The sequence below is a fragment of the Schistocerca nitens genome, chromosome 6 (genome assembly GCF_023898315.1).
Source record: "Schistocerca nitens isolate TAMUIC-IGC-003100 chromosome 6, iqSchNite1.1, whole genome shotgun sequence".
NCBI classification, from domain to species: Eukaryota; Metazoa; Arthropoda; class Insecta; order Orthoptera; family Acrididae; genus Schistocerca; species Schistocerca nitens.
Window position 1 is genome coordinate 138,376,575 of NC_064619.1, and position 15,568 is coordinate 138,392,142.

Here is a 15,568-nt window from a genome sequence, read left to right on the forward strand (position 1 = left end):
CCTGATGGGATACCAGTTCGATTTTGCACAAGTACGCGAAGGAATTTGACCCCCTTCTTGCAGCGGTGTACCATAGGTCTCTTGAAGAGCGTAGCGTTCCAAAAGATTGGAAAAGGGCACAGGTCATCCCCGTTTTCAAGAAGGGACGTCGAACAGATGTGCAGAACTATAGACCTATATCTCTAACGGCGATCAGTTGTAGAATTTTGGAACACGTATTATGTTCGAGTATAATGACTTTTCTGGAGACTAGAAATCTACTCTGTAGGAATCAGCATGGGTTTCGAAAAAGACGATCGTGTGAAACCCATCTCGCGCTATTCGTCCACGAGACTCAGAGGGCCATAGACACGGGTTCCCAGGTAGATGCCGTGTTTCTTGACTTCCGCGAGGCGTTTGATACAGTTCCCCACAGTCGTTTAATGAACAAAGTAAGAGCATGTGGACTATCAGACAAATTGTGTGACTGGACTGAAAAGTTTCTAGATAACAGAACGCAGCATGTTATTGTCAATGGAGAGAAGTGTTCCGAAGTAAGAGTGATTTCAGGTGTGCCGCAGGTGAGTGTCGTAGAACCGTTGCTATTCACAATGTAAATAAATGACCTTGTGGATAACATCAGAAGTTCACTGAGGCTTTTTGCGGATGATGCTGTAGTATATCGAGAGGTTGTAACAATGGAAAATTGTAGTGAACTGCAGGAGAATCTGCAACGAATTGACGCATGGTGCAGGGAATGCCAATTGAATCTCAATGTACACAAGTGTAATGTACTGCGAATACACAGAAAGAAAGATCCTTTATCATTTAGCTACAACATAGCAGGTCAGCAACTAGAAGCAGATAATTCCATAAATTATCTGGGAGTAGGTATTAGGAGTGATTTAAAATGGAATCACCATATAAAATTAATCGTCGGTAAATCAAATGCCATACTGGAAGAATTCTAAGGAAATGCAGTCCGAAAACAAAGGAAGTAGGTTACAGTACACTTGTTTGCCTACTGCTTGAATACTCCTCACCGGTGTGGGATCCGTACCAGAGCCCACACAAAGGCATACCGACAGTCTTTCTTTCCACGAACAATGCGAGACCGGAATTGAAGGGAGAACCGATAGAGGTACTCAAGGTACGCTCCGCCACACACCGTCAGGTTGCTTGCGGAGTATAGATGTAGATGTAGATGTAGAAATGATAGTGTTATTACTACAAGTTAGCTGTGATTGTGATTCGGAGCTCTATTATCATTATATACATCGGCATCATAATGAATGCCGCATTTTTTATGCAAGAAGGCTACACTTGTCGTTATAAAAACCCATATTATTGATTCTAATTGAAAGCGTAATTGTATTTTGGGAAATTGCCTGTCGTTCACGAAATTTCTTACATTCAGTTTTCTAACTTCGAAATATGAAACTCTTTAAAAAAATCATCGAAGGATTGTGTGGTAATACAACCCCCAGCAACAGAATAACATTGTGTAGTAAGCAAGGATTCTAATACACTAAGACATTTTTGTTATCATTAATGATTAAAATGCTTGAGCAGTGACAATATTTGCATGCGAGTATTGTATACATCATCGTTTTTTGACGCTACTCAAAGATATTCTTTAACATAGCTGATCTGAATCATACATTTTCATTTATGATTTATTGAGAATTTTGTATTCAAGCACGTTTTATTCATTCACTCGCATTTTGAGAGAGCGTCAAAGACTGTTTCAGGGAAGAAGATCTAAACTAAAAAATAGTCGACATTAAAAAAATCGACATTTAAAAAAATTAACAGTTATTTTCGTTTTCACTCTGTCACACTATTTGTAGACTTCTCTTCCGAGGCCACACATTTCTCGTCTGAAGAGTTCTTTGGGGAAACAGGCGGAGACGAAATATCAAACGTAAAGAGAGAACCTATGCCGTACCGCAAACGCAAATCAGAACCATTATTAAATTTTCACTCATTTCATAGCATAAGAGTTTAGACATAAAGTTAAAAATAAAAAAAAATATTTGCCCATACTAATTGTTCTAGTGGCAGTGTTGATGATAGCTGAACAACCTCAGTAGTCCTCATCGACACATAAAGAAGGCTGATTAGTAAATAACCCATCGACTTTGTGCCGTTGTTGTCAAGTGAGTGTCGTCCTCGCTATTGTATCTCATCTTGCAGACATCATGCAGTGGTGAATTGGGACCTAAAGATGTCGTGGTCTGGCAGGCAAGTTGGACCCTTTGGAAAACGTTGTCCAACAAAGAAGAGATCACCAGAAAATGTGTCGCCCTTAGGCGCTTCGTGGGGCTCGGGAAGTGCTGTGCCAGGGAGAACGCACTCGCCTTGTTGTATTCTCCAAATGAATTGGCGTCAAACATATAAATGTGACAGGAAGAGAAACCCCTACTGCCGAAAGTAGTTGCTGTTACGAAGTGTCTTGCTTGCACACAGCAACTAAACAGTTGTGCCAGAGGGGCAAATGGGATTACGTAACAACTAAGGCAGAAATAGATGACAACTCAAATTAGCAACAATTACAGTGATTTATTAATAGAATTTTTACAACACTTTACTGAATTATGGAAACTGTAAATGGCAGTACAGTTGAATGTTCACTTGCACTGATCTGTCTTTAAACCTGCTACAGTTCTGAACACAGGAATACAGTGAACGATGACTGCGATCACTTGTAGAATGTCCAGTTTGGCTCTTCTTCGCGGCGATTGTAGATGGTTCTGAGCCCAAAGCCTCCAGACATCAGACGATCGGATCGGCACCAAACATTGTATATCGGCAGAGTATCAATCAAAACTCCGATGTAGTTTATGATATGGGCTGTCGTGTGGAAGAAAGTGCATAAACGGTAAGTAATAAGTTACACTTTGCCTAACGAGCACAGGAAAAGCATAACTGTGAGCGTCTGTCGTGTAGAGCTGGTTGGTTGGTTGGTTGTTTGGGAAGGAGACCAGACAGCGTGGTCATCGGTCTCATCGAATTAGGGAAGGATGGGGAAGGAAGTCGGCCGTGCCCTTTCAGAGTGCCTGGAGTGATTTAGGGAAATCACGGAAAACCTAAATCAGGATGGCCGGACGCGGGATTGAACTGTCGTCCTCCCGAATGCGACTCCAGTGTCTAACCACTGCGCCACCTCGCTCGGTCGTGTAGAGCTCCCGTGGGGAAGTCGGTAGAGCGTTAGTTTGTCGTAACAAGGGTTCCGAGTTCGCGCGCTGTTCGTGTCAGTTTTTGTAGTGTAGCACGTGTGAAAGTGTTGTATGGACAACACATTCCTGATATGTACTCGTAAAAGGATTGTTCGGAGTTTATGGCAACGTTCTATTAGCAGACCGGTTTCGCATCGATTATTTGAAAGTAGTAAACCTATGGATTACAATTGTAGTTTCACAGAATATACATAAACAATTGAAACAGAGCGTATAAAGGAACAATATCATTGCACGTGCGGAAGTGTTAATAGTATTAATAATAATAATAAGTATTGTTCCAACTATTACTACTTCCCCGCACGTAATCCAATTGTTTATTTATACCTTCTGTTTCGATTGTTTATGTTTATTCTGTGAAACCACAAATGTAATCCATAGGTTTGTTACTTTGAAATAAATGATGCGACAGCGGACCGCCAATATAACGTTGCTATAAACTCCGAACAGTCTTCGTACGAGTACATGTCAGGAACATGTTGTCCCATATAACACATTCAGACGTGCTACAGTACAAAAACTGACATGATCAGCGCATGAACTCGGGACCCTTGGTACAATAAACTAAGGCTCTATCGACTTCCCCGCGTGACCCGCATGCGACATGCGCTCACAGTTATGCTTTTCTTGTACTCCGTACGTCAGGTGTTACCCAATTACTGACCGTTTTACGCACGTTCTCCCGGAGTTTTGGTTGGTACTCTGTGGATACACAACGTTTGGTACCAATTTGACTGTCTGACAGCGGGAGTTTTGGTTGTGAAATACTCAGTAAGACCTGCCCTGAGGTATCAACAAACTGGCTGACAGCTGAGTGGAGCCGAGTGTCTGCATATATTCGCGTTTAGTGGATGAATGTCCATTTGACGTAAGCTGGAGGCGTAACACAGTCCCTGTCGAGTGGACTATCTTTGAAGCATAACCTTACCCAAGTTGCGCCTGACTCATAGACAACTCGTCGCTCTCGTACGTAGAGCTGTATCCCGTCCCTTCTGCAGACCGCGGCACGTCCGATGCAATCTGAGTCCGAGAGTAAGCTCGGGCGAGATGCCTGTCAGCTTCGCCTAAAGCCGGGTTTTCCTAGCAGTAGGAATTCTGCGCCGAGCTAACAGGACAGGGTATTTTGCGCCGGCAGGGACGCAAAACTTAAATATGTTGTTTTCCCAGAAAATGAAACTGCAAGCGTATCAAATATTCAATTCACACATGCTCCTTTAGAAAGAATGTTCAAACGACGTGTTATTATTTTAAACAGAGTGCGCATGTACTGTACAGTATTGACAGACCAAATGAAAAAAAAAGAAAAGCAAAGTCCTGGATTTTCCGATAACTAAAGGTATAATGGACGATGAAGAGGAGGATTATTTTCTCCAGACTTACGTGAAGCGAAGAAAAACAGTCAGTAGCAAGTTTCTGACACTGCGCCTCGGCAATGAAGCGCACTTTTCGCCTTTTGGCATACTTTGTAGCCATTTTCCACACGAACGTTATCTCACTTGCAGCAGCCGCTTGACGAGAACGCAGCGCACAACGCATTAGACGTAAAGCGCTCGCGCTCTACACACTGAGTGCTGTCGAAAACACCTTCACTGTTTTGTAAGTGTCGAGCGGACGACGTACTACGCCAGGCTTGCTAAGTATTACGCTGAGTAAAATTCCCATTCTAGGAAAACCCGTCTTAAAGCGTCGATCCCTGTCTATGCTGCGTTCATAATGGATAGATCCACGCACTAGCGACTAGTGTGAAAAGTCACTTGTGGTCCAAACTGAGGAATGCTACGACGCTGAGCGCAGCCTACATTTATCTCACGCCTGCCGCCAGTATTTGAGCAGTTAGGACTAGAGCTTTACAACCACCGTTCAGACAATATACTGCGGGCATTCACTGCCTTGTGGAAATCTTGTAGATATCTGTAACGTTTCTCCTCCCTAATCGACTAAGCAAAAATGGCAGTGATCGCGTGACCCTAATCGTACCAGAAAATTAAGCCAATCGTTTCCGAAGTAATAACTGATTAGCTGGTAGAAGTGTACAATAAGTGCTTTTTATAAATAACTTCCGCCAATCTTTTCTTACGTAATTCTGAATAATCGTTTTAAAGTAGTGCAAGTCACACGTGACATAGAACCACGAAGTCTATAGTAACTAACAATAATTCAGTGAAGTGATTATAAATACGGGAGCCAGTCTAATTGGAGGAACTCTGTTCGTTAACCAGTTGGTTATTATTAACGCACCTAACCAGCAGAAAACTCAGTGCAAAAATACTAAAGAGAAGTGATAGCTATTGTTTTAAATCATTGCCGGCCGCTGTGGACGAGCGGTTCCAGGCGCTTCAGTCCGGAACCACGCGGCTGCTACGGTCGCAGGATCGAATCCTGCCTCGGGCACGGATGTGTGTGAAGTCCTTAGGCTAGGTAGGTTTAAGTAGTCCTAAGTCGAGGGGACTGATGGCCTCAGATGTTAAGTGCCATGGTGCTTAGAGCTATTTGAACCATTTTTAAATCATTAAAGCAAAACATTAATAATAATTTGGAAACATGTGCAAATAATTGTCACTGAAATCGTTAAATGGTGATATGCCTGTGTTGTAATCAAAACTGCGTTACTTTACAGAATTGTTTACCTACACAGGCTAATTTCCCAAGTAAAATTCACAGAATTTAACTTTTTTAAATAATTTGAAAATATGTGTATTAAATAACACATCAAGATTCTGCACAGCTACAAAGACTAAATACAAACCATCATGTCACACAGAAAACACTTCCACAAAAAAATTATGAGGCGCAGAATCCACACAATAATAATCAGTTTTAGTCTTTGCTTGCCAGTGCTGTTTAGTTTAATCTTTACTTTATTATTTACTTTCATTCAAAACTGTAATTACACTTACTGCCTCTCGACGTTAAATAAACTAAGTTGACTGACTTATTGAGCCGTCACTAATTTTCAATAAAACCAAAACTGGCATAGATTTGTTTCATATTTTTTTCTTTAACAGGAAAACGACACTTGTTTGTATTAAATTAGGGAAGGTACAGGTTCCTACTCTAGGTAACAATGACAGGTTGATGAAAAGATCAGGGAACTAGAAGCACAAGCACATTAATGTTTTCCTTTCCCCTGGTCAGTGGGTCAGGTGCTTTAGTGTAGATGCATGGACGCAAAACGGATAATCTATACTGATAGGTGTAGTCTATTTCGTGACACAGTTACGACCGTGCAGAAAATATCAGGTAGTACTTTATGTATGTTAGATTCAGAGAAAAAAAACAACTAATACACTTAAGTGAGTACGTATTAAGGTACCATCGATCACAATATCTGTACCTATACCCCTAACAATCTGGATAATATCTGAGAAAAAATATTTCAAAAAATTTCAGATCTGCACTGTAGTCTCACATAGGCATAGGATTGAACTGCCACACACGATCTCCAGAGCATGTTGTTGTATAAGCAGCTGCAGTGTTGGACAGTGGTCTATAATGGATGATCAATAATCCTGGTGTTCCTTTGTATACAACGCAAGGTGGTAACACTATTAAGCAATCCAGTGGATGGGCAGGTGTAGTGTCATTACCTTTCTGCTGGAAGCTTCGGGTTTGCACTAGTCGTATTGTTAGTCTTAATTTCTGTCAAATGGACTAAACTGTCACGTTGATGTTTAAATTTAATTTAGATAATTACATATAATGTGACTAATTTTACACTATATTGTAATGACTTAAAAAGAGTCAGTTTACCAGTTAATCAACATAATTTGAATGTACATATAGCTATATTATAACCATTTATATATTAATTTGCTTAAAAATTAAGGTATTTACTTTAATAAGATAAGCAAATACTCAACACATTTGCACTGCTTAAGCTACAAGTTTCTAAACAAACCTATTTTGTGAAATAGAAGAAGGCATTATAGCCCACTAAGTTCGACTACTACTAGTAGTAGTAGTAGTAGCTTATTCAACTGTAGATCTCTTTTTACAAGGATATAGGACATGTCAAAGTATTTACAAATTTAGATCAATTTAAAATAAGCTAATTCGTATACACATATATTTACAGACTTCTAGTTAGAGACAATCATTAGATTTATTCCTGGTATACAATACATTTTTTACAAATAACTAATTAAATAATGTAATGCCACATTGTTCACTCCTATCTCGGTATCAGTCACTGCACACACTATACACACATTGTTTCAGAACAATTCACTCACTACACACACTAGTAGCAGCTTATTCCTATCCTACTGAAAGCGGAAGGCAATTTGTATAAATAGTACCGAAAGTCATCTTCTCTTATGGGTCTCGTATTGAGTCAGTTGTTTGATAATCTCAGTAAGATGTTTGTCTAATATTTATGTTCTGTTTGATTATATGAATCGTTTTCCCTGGATATCATGAAGAAGAGTTTCAAGATGCTACGGATGTATGTTTTACTTAATGGTAAACAATGTAATTTTTTAAAGGTGCGAAATATTACAGTATTGCAGACGTAACGTGATAATATGAAAACCATAATGTTAACGTCAACGGCCTTGCCGAGGTCGATACACCGGTTCCTGTCAGAACACTGAAGTTAAGTACCGTCGGGAACAGCCAGTACTTAGATGGGTGACCGTCAGATTACGCCATGTACTGTTGACAGGTATTTTATCTTTACGGCAAAGGAGACAGGAGGGGCCTAGGCGTGAAGTACCTTCTCATCAGTCTTCACACCAATGTCCTGGATTCAATTCCAGACCTCTCAGCAGTGTCTCATGAAGTGGGGGCATGCGACACAGTTGATGGTGATCCGTCTGCTGGACGGGGACGTTAAGGTAGCTGGCGCCGTTGGTGCTCTTCGAGAGGAGTAGGGTATGTGCCGGCACCGGATTTCCCCCTCTCCCTTTTGTCATCATCTCCAACACGAGCATGACACTGTGCTACACACGCGCAATTACAGTCATCTACACGTAACAGATGCACTTACACGCACAACTCTCATATTTCGAGAAGGAAAGTTGTCTCCATGCGAGAAGGATAGGAAAAACCTCCAGAATTAGGAGGCTGAACTTGCCCTTTGGGGTCTCCCAGCCATTCATGCTACAGAACTTGACTTTATAGCATTACATTTAAGAATCCCTCTTATGATACACTTCAGTGCAGTAGAAGGAATTGCCATACAGAAAATTCTGAAATTCACTCTTACGCTCCACTCTCTTACTAACAAGGCTTTTAATATGCTCTGGGAGGCCGCTAAGTAAACGTCTATCCATGTAAGTGACTCTTGCACAAACTTTAGTTTTTGTTACTTTTTTTGGTCCTAGTATTGTAAAATACTCTGCATTATTTTTGTAGGAAGGGAGAAATTGGAAACAAAGGACATGAATGAGTATGTGTTTTGTGAGTTTTTAAAATACCAAGTTTTTAAAAGACGTCTCTGCAATTCATTCTAACATTAGGTACAGTACTTACAATACAATTCTTTCCTCTGGAGCGTAACCCGAGTTACTTCCAGAAATTATTATATAACTCATTATGAATGAAGATATGCAGAATAAACTAATTTCTGTATTTTTAAATCGCCTGTTACTTTAACCATATTCATATCAAATGTAGGAGACCAAGGCGATTGATAACGTTCAGGGTGAGAGTTTTTCTGTTGAAGTTTTAATCCCAAAGACGGAATGGTACGTGCTGGGTGTATTTTATTGTTTGGGTAGATTTTAAGTACATGTTCTATCGCTCTGTGAAAAGTATTATGTACATGTATTGAGTACTGTCAACATCTGATGCCAGTCGTCTAAACTGAAAAATTTGTTGATATTGCCAAATATTTAATTAGCTGCCTTTTCAGTAAGAGCACTAGTACTATTTTTCTTTATATTTTTGCATCACATACATAAAGGACCAAGCTTACACCTTCCAATACTGCAAGTGAAAGGTCATCAATAAATATCAGAAATAACAAAGGATCCAAGATAGAACTGTGTGGTACAAAATTTCTGATAGTTCTGGGAATAGAACCCGAATCCTCTGCTTAGCAGCCTGATACAACGACCACTTTTTTGACACTTTTCTTGACAAATACCATTAAAATTGTAATTCTTCATGCTTTCCCGGCGATCTGTTGACATCTCGGATATTCGGGAATCCAGCCGGATGTTCGCGTCGTTCTCGCACGCTGTTGAAATATCGTGCGAGAATGAGGCGAATATCCGGCTGGATTCCCGAATATCCGAGATGTCACCATTATAATTGTTAAAGATCTACAGTCCTTTTTTCACACACACACACACACACACACACACACACACACACACATATATATATATATATATATATATATATATATATATATATATATATATATATATATATATATATATATATATATACGAGGGCGGTTCAGAAAGTAACCTCCGATTGGTCACAGTGCGGGTTGTGGGGGGAGTAGCGACGCCATCTGTGCGTTCACGCACTCAACAGGTCAGTCGGCATCAAGCCTTGGTCGAGTGAACGTCGTATCTGCGCTAGTTTAGTTTTTGTGGCAGTTTGAAATGTGTGCTGCAATAGAAAACCCCGCCAAATGTGAAGTGCGTGCTGTCATAAGGTTTTTTACAGCCAAAGGATAGTCTGCAGCAGCTATTCATCGTGAGCTTTGTGCCGTGTACGGACCAAGAGTTATGAGTGAAGGAGTTGTCCGTGAATGGGTACGTTTATTTAAAAGTGGACGAGAAAACGTTCATGATGAAGAGAGGAGTGGTAGACCATCATTGGTGACTGACGAACTCGTTCAGACAGTTGATGCAAAAGTTCGTGAAAATCGACGTTTCTCAATGTCGGAGTTGTCTACTGGCTTTCCACAGATTTCTAAGACTCTCTTGTACGAGATAGTGACAGCAAGATTGGGTTACCGTAAGTTCTGTGCACGATGGGTGCCCAAAATTCTTACCGACCACCACAAAACTCAAAGAATGGCCTCTGCATTAGACTTTCTGTCACGTTATGAGGACGAAGGAGAACCATTGTTAAACAGAATCGTGACCGGTGACGAAACCTGGATGAAGTACGTGAACCCTGAGACAAAAGAACAATCAAAGATGTGGGCACATTCAAATTCGCCTACCAAACCAAGAAAAGCCTCGCAAGATTTTTCTGCCAGAAAACTGATGGCAACGGTGTTTTGGGATGCCAAAGGGGTGTTGTTGGTTGAATTCATGGAACGTGGTACGACCATTAATCAAGACGTGTACTGTGAAACAATAAAAAAGTTACGACGGGCTATACAGAACAAACGCCGTGGTATGCTGACTTCCAGTATCGTTTTTTTGCACGATAACGCCCGTCCTCACTCTGCTCGCAGAACAACGGCCCTGCTTGAGTCCTTCAAGTGGGACGTTATCAACCATCCACCTTACAGCCCAGACCTGGCGCCAAGTGATTATCACCTCTTCATGCATTTGAAGAAATGGCTCGGGTCACAGCGGTTTGATGACGACGAAGAGCTCAAAGATGCGGTCACAGGCTGGCTCCAGGCACAAGCGGGTGATTTTTATGCAGAAGGAATTTCAAAGCTTGTGAAGAGATACGATAAGTGCCTCAATCGCTATGGAGACTATGTAGAAAAATAGTGCAAAGATGTAAGATGTATATATTAAAATATTTTTATTTAACTTGGTGTATTTTTTTAAATCAACCGGAGGTTACTTTCAGAACGGCCCTCGTATATATATATATATATATATATATATATATATATATATATATATATATATATATATATATATGTGTGTGTGTGTGTGTGTGTGTGTGTGTGTAAATATTACACTGGTACGTTACACTCATCATATGACAAGCAATGGAGCAGAATTTAATCTCATTAAGAACACCCTACTATAAATTGCAGCATGTTGTGTAAAATAAAGGACACCAATGAACTATGGAGGGACCTAAATCCTGAGCATAGCAGCTAGATGCAATGGCCACTTTTTTAATACCTTTATTGACAAAAACCGTTGATATTTCAATCCTTAAGGATCTACATTTCTTTTATCATATACACATACATTACTTATATAATACATATCACATCAAAAAATATTACAGCATCAGTACATTACACTCATCACATGACGAACACTGAAGCGAAATTTAATATTATTAAGAAGACCCTGAAACAAGGATAACAATTATGGAGGCAAACCCTGTTGTGCAGATAAAATTAAATTTATGAATTTACAATGTCGACTATTGGATAGTGTATTAACATTTTTCTGAGGATATCATTGATCAAACAGTGAAATGCATTAGCCACATTCCAAAATATTCTGAGTGATAATCTTTGGAGTTATTGATCATGTTAGCTTTAAAGTCAACTTCTCACTTCGATGCCTTTGCTGAGGATGCCCATCACGTTTATTGAAAGATTAGCCTTCACAGAGTTCGGCTCTGACACTGGCTGTTTGCTTCCAGGCACGTACGGGCGGCAGTGCAACCGGACGTCGCAGGGCATCGACGGCTGCAGCCTGCTGTGTTGCGGGCGTGGTTACAACACGCAGAAGACGCTGGTGCGCGAGCGCTGCCGCTGCAAGTTCCGCTGGTGCTGCTCCGTGGAGTGCAAGGTGTGCTCCCGCACCGTGGACGTGCACACCTGCAAGTGAGCCGACACTCCTCGCAGGGGAGCGCCGTCGTCAGCATTACGACCTGCACACCTGCAAGTGAGCGGACACTCCTTGCACAGGAGCGCCGTCGTCAGCATTACGACCTGCACACATGCAAGTGTGTAATACGTGTGTGCCCTTCCCTGTCGTACACCCCAGCAAGGTGTGCGCCGGTATCAGGAATGTGACTTGCACAACTGCGAGGACGGCTTTTTGCAGTCTGACGTCTGCTGCACAACGGCTCTAGCAAATGGGAAGTGCTTGATTGCGTTGTCCCCGTGTGCACCTGGAAGTCACATCACAGATGGAAATGAACTTACTGTTGATATAAGTATGGACACATAAAAGTACAAACGATGTCATCGACACGCCCACTTAAAAAGCACTACTGTAAAGTATGGCCTGTCATCTTAGTTGTGAGACCAACTACACAGTTTCACGAAGGATAGTTGCTTCTTACACAACTGCTACAAGACAAATTATTGTAATTCGGCACCCTATTGTGGAGGCATATAGACTCCAGCTAAGGAGGAAAATTTTCTACCCTTTATATAATTACGATAGTACCTGTCCATGTGACGAAAATTCGTAATGAGCTTACTGATACGTCATTACTGGTGACAGAAACATGATATAGCCTGATGTGCAGTACCTTGCTGCCATGTGTAAAATTCAAGTGAAAACTCGATTTCAGATGTTAGGAATATTTACTGTGCAGTTGCACGCAGGAAACCTGAGGTCTCAAGTATTATTGCAGATGAATTTGTTCCTGAACTGTAAATACTCAAAAGCTGTTAGTGTGAAATACTAAGTGAATGAAAGTAATGAAGTTTTCGTTTGAGAATGATTTATAAAATATTCTCGTCGCAGCTGACACATAGCAGACAAGGTGTCGCCTTGAAATGACATGATAAGTTTTGGTTTTAAGAAACGGCTGACAGCAGCAAGATACATAAAAAGTCAACAAAAAGATAGTCTTGAAATGAAATGCTCAGTACTTTTTACGGAACATAAATTGCTCAGATAATAGTACCTGAAGCCAGTGAAATCCGTACTTCAGTACAGCCCTCGACAGTTTATTGTATACAGCGTGTTGAGAATTGACATCTTCTCATGTTTAATGAATAAGCTCAAGGTTCTGCTTTCTAGATCTCTTCTCTTATCGGCAGAGATATTTCTGTCATTACGGTTCCCCTTCAAGAAAGGCTGCTAAGTAGAGTAAATGGATATTTTTTCAAGTTCCATTTTCTGTGCTGCTTTTTCTCTGTTGACATTTGGAAACTTGTATATCTGACGACTTTAGTCTTCTTCTACTACACTTAATGGCCTAGGAATATTGCCTATTACGACATAATTAATTTCCTTAAAAACACTATAGTCAAACTGTCATTTCTTGACTTCGTGTTCACTAGAATATTTAACACAAACGACAATAGTTTTGTTAATACAAAGTCAGCTGACGCTATTTGTAAAATTTTAATAAGACTTAAATTTGCATCTACACGCAGTGTAAACGTTGATAGGTTTCGGGCTTCGTGTAGAGTGGGCTTGAAAGATGAGGCTTAAAAATTCACAACCACCTCCTGAATAAGAGTAACCCCTTGCCTCTCATTTTCAACGAAAATTCGAAGAACTTACAGCTATTCTTTGCAATAAAAATACCTTTTACGCTCCAGTCGTAGTAATAAGCAGCACGGTTTGGTTCTGCAGCCAGGTGCATTTTCTTCCTGCCTCACACTAATGTTTTGCTTCTGCGTAACAACGTTCTTACATTCTAGTGTTACTTTGATGATTCTGAGGCACAGTGTTATTTGGTGATGAGAAGCAGTACGTTTCGCATCTAATGTACATTAAAGTCTTCGAAAACGTGTGATTATTTCCTGTTGAGACTAATACTGTGTATTGGTATTCGTTTCCAGCACCTCAGATGCACGAACACAAGCAAAAAGTATACGCATTACATCATTTGAATGTTTATATGAAGTTCAAAAATATTTGCTAAGTGAATAGAATGTCTCACAAGTTATCTACAGCCGATGTAATACACTTGTTGCTCAAAAACGTATTAACTCATTCAGTTGACTGGATAGAAAACATCTCTCTTCTCATACTTTCTAAATTCGCTTTGGTTCGTCATGAAGCTTTGTAAAAAAATTTCTCTGTCACTCTCATCTTCCGTTCAACAGCCCACTGTAAAAAAAAAAAAAAAAAAAAAAAAAAAAAAAAAAAAAAAAAGCAAGTACACTGTTTATCAAAGTCACAAAGCTCAAAAACTGCCATTTCCACGATGCATAAAACCGTCACTGCTTTCGTATTTGTTACCATGAGACTAGATTATTAGCAATCACTGTTTCGTAAATAACTTTCAGGAATACCGTATACAAATATAGATATGTATCCATCATCTATCGCATCAATCTCACACAATGTTTTCGCCGCAGATTTAGAAAAACTGCTCTTTACGCTACGAATAACACACTTTGTTTCCAAAACAAAGCGGCTTTTCTTGCCCTAATCATGTCCGTGTATCAGGAAATGGTAATAAACCAGTGGAAGATGTCTCACAGAAGCTACTGTAAGTTCCTCAAGGAATTTCCACTGCATATCTTTTGCAGGTTCTGAAACTTAAGACATTTGTGTTCTGTTCCCGCCTGTGTTGAGCCTATCATGGTTATTCGTGATGCCTTTCCATGAGACAACTGTCCAGAGGGATTCACTTTATCGACCTCCCTCTGATACTACAGAAGGGAGTGTACTGCAAGAAATGCATGCAGAAGTTGCTGACCTATACCCCAGATCCTCCCTTATATGATCTGTGACCACTGCATACAAATGAGTCGCCCTGTACAACACTCATGCTTGTAGTGCTTTTGTTGTGTAGACACCATATCTGTTAAATAAGGACTAACAGTGACGATATTGTGAGCTGAAAACGCTTTCTATGTACCAGCGCACCATACAGACTGATCCTCTTTTATAAATGATATTGTACATAAAAGCTTCTTGCCTTCTGTGTATGGAAAATACTACACAGATCTTGTATCAGTTTTGTAGATATAGTACAAATTATGTGTAGCATTTTGTAAAATTTATGACACTGTACTTAACTTTTGAGTGGTATGTTTATTGGAATGTGCTGTATTATTTATTAGAAAATAAAAAACTCAAATGAACACTAACCGTCTTGCTTCGATATTTTTCTTTGAGGATGGTTCCAGAAATATAAAATATTTGTTAAATAAAAGTATTTTTAAATCCTGGCTGTATTTCACTAAAGAAATATGTGTGCATAAGGACTTACCAGTTTTGATCTCACTGTTATTTACTGTTAAGTATACATTTACTCAGCAATACTTCAATCACAAAATTTCACTCTTCTTGCTTTTTGCTTACTTCATCTTGTTTCTGCAAATATGAATAAATGTGTTTCAGATCTAAAAGCAGATTTTATGTTTAACTGGTTATAAAATTCCAAATGTAGTAATATCTATTACACAAAGAAAATAATTTACTAATTTAACGTTCTGATACAATTTCCAACGAGACAATATTTTACTTAAAATAATATGGAAACATTTATTATTTTTCATACAGAATTTTTAGAAAAACATGATTCCAGATCTGTATTACTCAGAACCCATGTTATCGTTTGATACGCTCTACGATAAAATTTCACTTAAGTTTTTTTTT

General features: G+C 39.7%; 1 protein-coding gene across 1 annotated transcript in view; it reads left to right on the forward strand.

Annotated features, from left to right (window-relative positions):
• Nucleotides 1-14,085, forward strand: part of LOC126263260 (protein Wnt-5b-like) — a 329,472-nt gene extending 315,387 nt beyond the window's left edge. Inside the window, exon 7 of the mRNA XM_049960346.1 lies at nucleotides 11,691-14,085. Coding sequence (XP_049816303.1) covers nucleotides 11,691-11,878 — 188 coding nt within the window. The 3' untranslated portion in view covers nucleotides 11,879-14,085. The remainder of the gene's footprint in view (nucleotides 1-11,690) is intronic.
• The last annotated feature ends 1,483 nt before the right edge of the window (nucleotides 14,086-15,568 follow it).